This window comes from Hibiscus syriacus, unplaced genomic scaffold, assembly GCF_006381635.1.
Source record: "Hibiscus syriacus cultivar Baekdansim isolate YM2019G1 unplaced genomic scaffold, ASM638163v2 tig00111783_pilon, whole genome shotgun sequence".
In the NCBI taxonomy this organism is placed as follows: domain Eukaryota; kingdom Viridiplantae; phylum Streptophyta; class Magnoliopsida; order Malvales; family Malvaceae; genus Hibiscus; species Hibiscus syriacus.
The window spans coordinates 4,007,365-4,019,316 of NW_024063178.1; the positions used below are offsets into that span (position 1 = coordinate 4,007,365).

Sequence of the window (11,952 nt, forward strand, 5' to 3'; positions counted from 1 at the left end):
CCTTCCCCAATTTACTCTTGACATCTTCTTGTTCATTCCATCTGAGCCCCAAATAAAGCCTCTTCTAATTTTTTCTATATTTAATAACACTACTTTTGGGATAGGAAATACCGACATATAATAAAGTGGCAACATAGACAAGACATAATTAATGAGAACCACTCTCCCGATAAAAGATAATAATCTACCTTTCTATCCTGACAATTTAATTCTACAATTTTCAATTATCGGATCCCACGTCGAAACTCTTCTCGGATTTACTCCTAATGGTATACCCAAATATTTAAATGGTAACTTGCTCGCAATACATCCACACAAATCTGCTAATTGGAAGACTTTATCCTCTTCAAGCCCCACCCCTGCTAGGCATGATTTTTTAAAATTCATAGTTAGCCTTCAGCCCATCTCGAAACATCATAAGATTCTCTTTACATTTTTGAGACATCCTCGGTCTGGCCGGAGAAATAAGATCGTATCGTCCGCAAATTGCAAGTGCGAAATAATTACACTTGGAGCCATATTGTGGATATTCAATAAATCCTTTACTCACTGCACCTTCCAGCAATAGGTGAAGATCCTCTGTGACCATCAAGAATAGCAAGGGAGATAATGAATCTCCCTGCCTTAATCCCCTGTGCATTTTGAACTCTTTTGGAGGAGATCCATTTAATAAAACTGAAACTCTTATTGTCGAAATACATTCCCATAGCCACCCTCGCCATTTGCTTTCAAACCCCATTTATTATTGAACCGAATTTAATAACTCCAAACATACATAGTCATAGGCATTTGCAAAATCCAGCTTTAAAATCAATCCACCTCTCCCGTCTCTCTCTTTGTATAAAGAGTGAATTACCTCATTTTCCACCAAAATACCAAAAAAATCTACCATTTAGATAAAAAAGCACATTGAGTCTCACTTATTACCTTTCCTATCACTCCTTTTATTCTTCTAACCAACAATTTCGTTATAATTTTATACAAACTCCTTATCAACGAAATCATCCTATACTCTGAAATTTCAAAAGGATTATCCACTTTCAGAATCAACTATAAAAAAGATGAATTAACATTCTTCCCCAATTTTCCAAACCTGTAGAAACGATCCATTATCTTAATAAGATCACCTTTTACACGATCCCAAGATTTTTTTTTAAAAATAGCATATTAAAGCCATCAGGTCCCAGTGCTTTAGAATCGCCGCAACTCCACACAGCTTCTTTAATTTCTTCAATTGAGAATGGTGCTTCCAACTCTTCAACATCTTTCGCTGTCACATGCTTGAAAGGGAGGTTAATCACCGTATTACACTATTTCTTTTTGCTTCTAAAATGATTGATAAAAAAATTAAAAACTTTTTCCCTCAATTTTGGCAGATCAATTTCATTTACCTCTCCCATATTTACACCTAAAATCAATCTCTTTTTACTTCGGATCTTGACTGCATTGTGAAAGAATGTGGAATTCTCATCCCCAAGTTTCATCCACTTCATTCTAGATTTTTGTCACCTTATCTCCTCCTTTGCTCTCAACAAATCCCATAACCTTCTTGTGCAATCTGCTACCTCCTCCCTTTATCGATCCTCTAATCCATCTAAATCTCCTTTCCTATCTAAGTCATTTATCCTCAGCTCCATCTTTTTAACTTTATTATCAACATTCCAGTAATTGTCCTTATTCTATTTTTGGAATGCACCTTTTACTCTTCTTAGCTTTGCACTGAAGTCTTCATCATGAGGAAGATCAAACTCTAATGTGTCCTTTATGACCTCAACACAGCTATTCTGATTTAGCCAACTATTAATCAGGTTGAAAGATCTTGGCCCCTAATCTATTATCTATTTGCCCATTAAAATAGGAATATGGTCCGAGACAGTTCTTGGTAGTCCCCACAGTATTGCTTCGTTATTTTCCTGAAATCATTCGTCCTCTACAAAGACTCTATCTAACTGACTTCTCTTGTTTCTCGGCCCAAACCATATAAATTTTCTCCTTGCTAATGGCATATCAAAGATTTTCTATGAACTGGTTAAACGCTTTGATCTCAGACTCTCTAAAAGAGCATCCACTTCTCTCGCTTCGATTTCTAATAACATTAAAATCTCCAGCCATGAACCATCTGTTATTATCTCTTATCTTTTCCCCCACTATCTCATTCCATAAAATGTATTTGTCCCTAACTTCACAACGAGCGTAAACATTAACTATTGAGCAAGTCGATTTATCAGAGACACACTTTCCCCTTATCAGTATGAATCTATCTTTAATTATGCTACCTTCCACCTTAATTCTACTTTTATCCCATACCAACAGTAAACCCCCAGATTTTCCCACTGCTTTTGAAAACCTAAAATTAAAATCATCATCACTTCAAATGCTCCCTATTTCAGTTTCATTAAACTCCTCTTTCTTTGTTTCTTGAATCAACACAAATTCAATCGTATGAACACGAATTATCCTCCTAAGTTCAGAACTTTTAACAACAGAACCCATACCTCTTATATTCCAAGATAAAATCTTCATCCCGAAATTTCCCCCTCCGATTTCAACTAAAAAACAATAGATTGAGATTGGAATACGTCTTCCGATGCCTCCGCAGCTACAATTTCCCGAACCAAAATCTCTTCTGGACCTTTAAAATCTATTCCTAAAACTCTTCCAATCTGTAGCGTTTTCTTTGCTTCCCTCTTTTGTCTCTGTGATCTTGCTTGAAGATAAGAATCAGATAAAGACCTTCCTTCTAGTTCAGTCCAATCATCATCGCACTCTACCTTCTTATTTTTCTTTAAACGGATATTTCTATTTTTCCTTAGAATGTTAGAAAAATTGTCTTGAATGCATTGTAAGGAGCTGTATTTTTTTTTTGTTTTTCCCGACCTTTACTCTTTGAGTCTGTCTGGGTTTGTTCGATTAAAAATCCTCACTCAAATAAGTTGAATCATTTGACCTCTGGTCCATATCCTTCCCGTCTTTCCCGAATTTGGGCTTCCCTTTTATTTGTTCTGCTAATAACCCATCCACTTGGCCTTCATCCCTCTTGTAATTCTTATTAAACCCTGTAGTTTTAAGGCCCATACACATGGAATCCTCCACTGCCTTAGTATCTGATATTCCTTCCCAAATAGACAATTCTCTAACATTTTCTTCTTCATCCACGTTGACACGTACTTGGCCATTTAACTTCTTCCTGACAGCTAATTCGACTCTATCCTCGTGTTCCATCCCATCATTACTTTTCTTCTAAACATTCCCACATTCATCATCATTTGTACTCAACCCCATAATTGCTTCCTCACCAATATTTCTTTCCACCACGTCCTCACCCGACAAGCAACCACCTCCGGATATATTTCCCATACATCGTAATTGAATTTCGCCTTCCTCAAGCCACCTTTCAATGATTTTGTCCTCCGATGAGCCCCTGCTCCATCTAGCCGAAGACTCTGAATCGACGGCCACCACACACTCTTTTTCTTCTCGCTTTCATACCATTGTTACGCTACTGCCTATGATCTGTTCTAGAACCCTAACCTTAAAAATGTCTCGACCCACTTCCAAATCGAGCACTTCATCAATGGACTCAATCCTATTTTTTGCAATAAGAATTGCCACCTCCTCGCAGCACATTGCTTGAAAAGCATTTTCTCCCATCGCTAAGAATTCACCCCATTGTTTTGCTATCCTCTTAATCGTGGAATGGTTCCAACAATGCGGTGGCACACCACATAGTTTGATCCAAGTTCCTCTTTAAGCCAGTCTATACGATTTTGTCCATGGTTGTACATCCAAGAAAACTTCCTTAAGATACGACCAGCTATGTTCCTTCAAAATCCTATGTAACTCGTCATCATCTATCTCTATTAAAAAGTCTCTACCTCCCAGAAATTTAGTTCTTATTTCTCCTAGGCCTCCTGCAAGTAATCTATCTTCCACTTGACTCGACGAACAAACCGTCACCATCGTACCTACCAGGCATTTTTGAAGCTTTCGTACATCGTTCTCATCTACTTCCCCCTGAACAATTTTACTGCTCCTCATTAGTTGCTCCTCCAAACTTTCTCCAGAACTACTGTTCTTTTCTTGTTCTACCAATGTTACATCTTTGGAAGTTGATGGCCTATATGATTTCCTGCTTTGTTTCTTAGCACTATACCTAGCTTCTTTGACTGTTAAACGGTACCCGAAAATCCATAAATCATTTAATCTTGGAGCTGCTCTATCTGCATCGTTTCTGTTGGAAAAGCTAACAAAACCAAAACGCTTCCCTGCTCTGTCATACTTCCTTGCTATGAAAGAACTCACCACATCTCCATGCTTGCCAAAGTGTTGTCTCAATCCGCTCCAATGGTATCTAGGTGGAATGTTCTGAACAAACAAAGTTGATATTTCGCTTTCCTTCCCCACCATTCTAACGAACAATTGATTATTAGCGGTCCAAACAATGAACCACGTGGTTATCTTTCCTACAGCATACCCAACAGATCCGTAAGTGTTGATTGATGTATCCTGCTCGAATACAACGGGTGGTGCACCGCTCTTGATCACGTCAGGAGAGCCTTCGTAGGTCGACGAAACCAACTTTAGTTCAAGACAATTATCATTCAAAATAATAGTAATTCAACTATCCTAGAACTCCCCTATCTCAGGCGGAGGATAAGTAAGTTGAAGGGATCTCTTTGTTGACTGTCGATACTACTCGGCTAAGGCTCTTCCTCGAATGTTGCAGTCCTAATTGGATATTATATAAGTAAAGCAAAAAAAAAATAACTTCAATGTTAGAAAAACCAAATTCCAACAACATGATCTTCTTTAATACTTCAATTTGAATCTGGTGAAAGTAATTTGCTCTAAAAGAATTAAGGTCCTTAGCTACTTGAAGACTTTGAAGTTAATGCAATAATCCTGAAAAGGAAAGGAAACGTTTGATAGATAGAGGGTTAATAACGCCATTTTCCTTTATTAGAGCTCTAGAGTTTTATGTTTTATTTAATGTCTGTTATAAACTTGACGTTATTTATTAAATAAAAAATAGTTGTAAGTTTTAGTGGATAGAAGATCCACCCTATGAGTATATCATTTTGATGCAATAACCTTGGAAAAAGACAAAATTTTGATAGATAAAAGGATATTAAGGTCATTTTACCCTTTAATAGAGGTAATAGAGTTTTAAATGTTTTATTTGATGTTAGTATGAATTCATCATGTTTTAAATAAAAGGAATGGACAGACGATAAAAGTTTTATAGTATTTTTATATTTATTTAATGGCCATGTGATTCATAATATGTTTTATTTGTTTTTTCCCCAAAGAATAACGCTGTATGACATTATTATTATTACATGTATATTTATATTATCTTATTAGGCTGCAAAATTGTATATAAATATGTGTATGCAAGCAGCCATGTAGCACAAGAGAAGCAAATCAAAAACGTAAGTTTAGTTGAGCTAACAACAAATGGCTGCTCCTACTACACCCACAAACGTCGTCCTTGATAATCAGAGTGGCGACACTTTAATGTTGGTTTCGTCGACCTATGAAGGCGTTCCTAACGTGATTAAAAGCGGTGCATCGCCCTCTGAATTCCCCCAGGATACAGAGCTCAGTGTTATCGCATCTGTTGTGTATGCTGTCGGGAATATAGCCACGTGGGTCGTTGTTTGGACAGCTAATAACGAAGTAAATATTATTATATCACTTCTTAATTATATTATTGATTTCTGTAATAATTGATTATGTGTTCAGTTGGTAATTATATTGTTTTATTTTGTAGCATATATAATAATTAGCTCATTTATCAATGACAGGTCGCTACCTCGGTCCTTCCTCCTGGTACTCCTCTTATTTGGAAAGATATCTGGAACAAACTTCAACGCGACGGTGCCATTGATTCGTACCGCACCAGCTACGGTTGGGAATACAATTCAACGGTAGAAATCAAATCAGATGGTGATGCTCAAACCTTAAGTGTCATAATCTCTTATGATCCCATTTCCAAATTAAAGTAGCTTTGTTGTGCTTAATTACTCTTTTAGTTAATCTGTGGTGCGATGGTGAGGCTGTCAAAACTAAGTAAAACACTACTTGTTTACACCATGCACTACTATTTAAATAAATTTGACAGCCAGCAATAAGGGATTGCCATTAGCTTTAGCTTTTGAATAATGTGTGTTTAGTTCGTCTCTTGTAATAATTTCAAATATCAGCATGTGTCTCTTTACTTTAATAACATCTAGTTCTCAATTATAAAATAGTATTTTATTATAGTAAGCACTTTTAGCCGAAATTTAATCATCCTAAAGCAAGGTCCTGAGAAGGACACAAAAGAAACACCGCAAGCGGCACTTACAGTAATATTAGTCTCCACCACCAAACTCTAAATGTTTTTTTTTCTTTTTTACCATCTTTCGCCAAAAAAATCAGTCATACCATTAAAGTTCTTAGAAAAAAAAAGCATAACTAACACTTTAAATCTAAATGGTAAGCCTATTGAAGTTACTGACGAAGTTTCAAAACATCCATGGTCTCAATGTCGGCTCAGTAACCCATGATACTACTACTTGCGAATCCGATTCCACAATTAGTTCATGTCAGACTCCTTTCCCGGATTCAATGACAATTCAAAGATTATTTTCATAGCAATCAACTCCACATGGTCTGAACAAACATTGAATTTTAAGCAACCTAGTTTTGGTGGCATCCACTCCACGCAGGGAAACAAGCCAGGTTGAGGCGACAAAAGAAAACTTTGCGGATTCCGCCGCCAATCGTTCCCCCAGTCCTCCATATCTCCAAACACTTTATCTTCACTAAGTAGAAATTTTCCTCCATGGTCAACACTTTACCTCGAAAAACTCGTTCATTCATTGTTAACCATATCGTCCATACACAACAGCAAAACTGTTCTACAGCGGTGCTTTTAGTGGCGTTTTAGGAGTAAACGCCATTAATTTTAAACATATAGCGGCGTTTACATACTAAATGCCACAAAATGGTAATTTTAGCGGCGTTTTTATAAAAATGCCACAATAGGGTATAACTTTAGCGGGCAATAGGTTCATCTATAGTGGCGTTTTCCAACAAACGCCGCAATGTGAGTAGAATTTTAGCGGCGTTTCGGTACAAACGCCGCAATAGGTTCATTCATAGTGGCATTTTTCAACAAACGCCGCAACATAGTAGTACTTTAGTGGCATTTTTAACTAAAAGCGTCGTAATAGGGTTAACATTTAGTGTCATTTTGTTAAAACGCTGCAAAGTTTGTATTTTTATCTCCTAAAACCCTAGCCCTTTTTAATCTTATTTTCTTTCTGGGTTTCCTTTACTTCTTTTATACTGTTTACCCCAAACCCACAAATTAATTTTTTTCGATCTTAGTTCTTCTTTGGTTGCTTCATCGATCTCGCAAATTCCTTTCTCCAAATCTGTTGCTTCGCTGCTTTGCCCATCTGCTTCGTTGCTTCGCTGTTTCACTTTGTCAGACCTCAAACCCATCTGCTTCGCTGCTATACATGAAATAACAGGTAGAGAATCACTTTCGAGGTAACAAAAAGGTTACTTTTTACCCTTTTGTCTTGCATTTCATGTCGTTGTCAAACCAGAGACAAAAGGGCGTTACCTTTTATGACTTTTTTCTTTACAAATTGCAAAGCTTTGTTATTTTGGGGTGCAAAAAAAGTTTCTTACAACAAAAAGTGGCCTTTGATTGCGCACTTGAGATGAAAATTTATTCATCTTTTTCATTTTTTTTCTAGGAAACTTTGTGTTTGTCAATATTATATTCATTCAACCTATCTCTAATGATGACAAGGGTTGAATTGGATGGAAGCGCATGAGTTTACTGCAATCATTTGGTGCCCATTTTTCCTTTGGTTAAAAGGAATGTGAAAAATCTAATCATTTTGTTCATGATTCTCTCATGAGATTAAGGAAGCGTCACCAATGTTTTCCTTCTTTCTCTTCTCTTCACAGAGTAATTACAAGTGTATTACTTACACATATTTGTTAGCTTAATCTATTTTTGTCATTAATCTTAATCATGGAAAACTCTTCCATTTCTGCGTTGAATGATTATGTCTCTTGTTCGGAGTGAATGCATTTACATTATATAATGAATAGTTAAGATCTTAGTTACAAAGTTTAGCATACAAATTTTGAACCTGATGTGCAACTAATTGGTATTGAATGGTTTGCTTAAAATTGAAATGTAGGTTGATGAGGATAAAGTTCACTGGAGGTGAAAGAAAGACCATCTAGAGTTGGAATGGCCACACAATTCCCTCACCTCATATCACAGTTAGCTAAATGTTTTAGTGAGTAGATTTTCTTGATAAATTCTTTCAGCATTCCTAATTAGCATGGTTTTAGCTTTCAGCATTCAATTTAGAACTCATTGTTTAATATCTCTCTCTGATCAGCCTCGACTGATTGTAGCTAATGCTATGGTTGGACCACGATCATGGATAGGAGGGCTCTTCAATCGCTTTGTCAAGCGCACTGAGAAGTTTCTTGACTACAATTTGAATCCTATTCAGGTGATTGATAATGTGAAGTTAGGACTGATAAAGATTTAGGAACTCCGTTACAAGATGGATTACGATAGAAAATCAGACTTTCTTGAGAAGAATTGAACTAGTTTTTACCATCGTTTCTTGGGTATTCAATCTAGTGATGTACCAGGATAATTTGTTAGGGTGATTTGTGTTGATCTATCATGTGTATGTACATATATATTACATATACATATAAACATCTTCATTCCATTCTCAGCCCCAGTAATAATAAAATTGATATATATATATATATATATATATATATATATATATATATATATATATATATATTACTAATTCTGATCAGTAACAGAGACTTTGAAGGCTTCAAGCACGACTACACGTACCCTTTGACGAGACTCATCCCGACCATCATGCACTTTCTTCATTCTTTTAACATCCATATTGTTTTCCATCTTTTCTAACTATGAGCAAACATGGTTATACAGAGCTGAAATGCCATATAAATTAGAAGACTATTGATCTCATGATCCTTTGGTGTGACAGAAAGCTCTCATGAAATTTTGGAACATTGCCTTTCCTAATGTTGTTCTAACAGGCTTGATCTATGAACAGTGGAAAGAGATGGGGTGGCAAGGTGTTAATCCATCAACCGATTTTCGGTACGCTTTTGTAATTTTCGTTGTACGACTTTTTAACTTGCTATCTGTACATAGAGGTATCTAGGAGACTCGAAAAGGATGTGTAACAAATAGCATACCGTAATTTTATTTGTCTAAAATCGAACTTTATTTTGTATATTCTGAATTTGAGCTCAGTTTTAAGATGATCTTATGTTTCTTTTTTTTTCTGGATAAAGGTTGTGGATCTTATGTTTCTTGCGTTTATTCTTGTTTACAAGTATGGCATAAGCAGACCTTGAAACTTAGAGTTGATTACAATTCATTCAGTACTACAAATAGGAGTTGCATAACCTATTCAATTTTGTTTTAAACTATAACTATTTCATTGAGCAAGCACTTATGAATTTATGAGAGATGACACTTTTGATGACATTCCAGACCATGATTATATTAATGATTAACATTATTTGCCTAAGCAGTTTCATGCAGCTCTCTGACATATTATCTGCTCTTGGTCCATGGAAGGTGAATGAGTAAACTTATGTAATAAAGGATTAAAATTTTAAAGGGCCAAGCTGGATTTATTCAAAAAGTCGTTCTCTAATAGAACATAAGCAGTTGTATGAATTAGCGTAATTAATGTGATTAGTTAGGGGGAAAACTTTAATTTTTTCATTATTTTTCAAAAATAAAAAATAAAGAAAATAAAAGAATTATCACTTCGTCCTCCAATAAATTTTTTAAGACTAAATATGACTGAATGATTCATTTTATTATTCATTTATTAGTAAAATATTTTATCAACAATTAATTGATTAGTAAAATTAAGTGTTTGATCATTTAAATAATATTTAATATTTGGATCATTATATTATAAATGGAGTATAGTTTTCTCATTTTTTGAGAAATAATGTATTATTGACCTGCAAAGAAGGATATGAACGGTCTCTCATGAAAATTTTAAATTCTCATATATTTTTATCTATTTTTATATAATTTTTATTAATAACTTATTTTCATATCTTCTGAATTATTATAAGTTTGTCCCCTAAAATATTATATTTTGATCCCTAACATGAAATTATATATTCGATCTTGTTTATATTAAAGTTTATTCTTATCTAGTCGTCCAACAACTTATCCTTGTCCTCCAAAACGACCAAAACTCTTCATGGGACTTGAAAACTCAAGTCTACTGAAGAAGGAGAAATAGTTGTTGCTGAGCAACAAGACTCTGTTTCTGTTCATGTCTCTCCCTCTGACACTCTCAGAATGTACTTCTAGGTATGGGTTTTTGTTTTTCACTTTGCTACTTACATTATGAAAAAAGTTCAATTTGTTTTTCATTAACTAAGGGGGAATTGCCATTATCTTTTTCAAAGGGTTGCTTTAGATAATACTGGATTTTGAATTTTTTTTTTTTGAGTTTTGCTTAGATGTTTATCTATTTGTTACTTAATTCTAGAAAAATGTATCATGTTTCATAGTAGTGCTTAAAGAATCTCCACTAGGGGTGCATCTTTCAATTACTTATTGCATAGAATTTGAATTCTTGAAATTAGGCAGAAATCGGTTCCATTGACTAGTTTTTGCTTGAAATTGTATATTTGTCTACAAATTTTTTTCCCTTGGAACTATTTATTCATAGGTCACTGACAATCAATCTTGATTGTTTGAAGGCAGATGGAATGTTGAATGAAGTTGAAATTCCAAAGGTGAGTAAGGCATTAGAGGTATATAATCAACCTTTTGTCAAGCAAATTATAGTAACATTTATGTTTTGCAGACAAAAATGATCATTTTAACAGGAAACTTGGTAAATTTATCTTCAGATTGAATGAAGGGGAGGAATCTAACTTCTTTCTTCATCCGGTGTCCCGATCATAGTCCAGTGTTTCACTCGATCCCTTAGAAAATGGCTTCTTGCAGAGGAAAAGATTTCACATGGTTGCCTTGTATTATCTCTCACCGAAAACTAAAAGAGAAAAATCTATAATCATATTGTTGTTTAATTGTACTACTATGTTTCTGTCGATATTATTGATGGCAAGTTCTTTGATTTTGTTTAGAGTATATACTATAATTGAATCTGATGGGATTATTTATTTGTTTGTTGCAGGGAGCCGAAGGCGTTTCCAACTTGAAGGTTCAAGTCCTTGAGGGTATTGGTACTGTTGAGGTGAGTGTTCTTTTTGTTGTTGATTGATATGTCTTGTATTTAAGCTTTCAGATCACTTCCCATGAGCACCTTTGATCTATCGGGTCATAAAACTCGAATTCATAGTTGAACGAACAAAAATTAAACAAAACAATTAGTCTGCTTTTCATGTCTTTATTTCAAGACCCTTTGCTCTAGGACTCCTAACTTTGATCCATGGTTCATTCATCGAGTTTTCTACATTCTATTCATTCATAGAATTTTCTCGTATTTATTCCGTTCTTTCTCAGTTAACTAAACAGACGACGGTCCAAGCCACTGGAGTGGCATCCAATTTGGTGGAGCTCATATAGGGTGCAGGATTCAAGTTATAGACATTGAATTTGAGCTTCGATGATGAAGAAGACATTCTTGCGTAGATGTCGTATTTAGATTTTGAAAAACTTGTCGTTGATGTTCTCTGGCTCCTTTCTTTTGATTCATTCTGGTTTATCTTTTCTTATAGTAGTTTATGGTTTAGGTTAGGAAAAATCAATCTAATTTTTGTAACTGATGACAGCTTCCTTGTGTGAATTTCAGGGTTTAATGCCTTTTATTCCTACGCATACTCACCCAAATTTTATGGAGATGATGGCAACAGGATCCATCTTGTAGACCC

General features: G+C 35.1%; 1 protein-coding gene and 1 pseudogene across 1 annotated transcript; both read left to right on the forward strand.

Annotated features, from left to right (window-relative positions):
- The first annotated feature begins 5,424 nt into the window (after nt 1-5,424).
- LOC120170656 lies at nt 5,425-6,042 on the forward strand. The gene is made up of 2 exons (XM_039178574.1): nt 5,425-5,679; nt 5,808-6,042. Exons 1-2 carry the CDS (start codon nt 5,458-5,460, stop codon nt 6,006-6,008), a joined length of 423 nt encoding a protein of 140 aa, XP_039034505.1. The 5' UTR covers nt 5,425-5,457; the 3' UTR covers nt 6,009-6,042.
- Nucleotides 6,043-8,441: 2,399 nt separating this feature from the next.
- On the forward strand, nt 8,442-11,713 carry LOC120170709 (annotated as a pseudogene).
- The last annotated feature ends 239 nt before the right edge of the window (nt 11,714-11,952 follow it).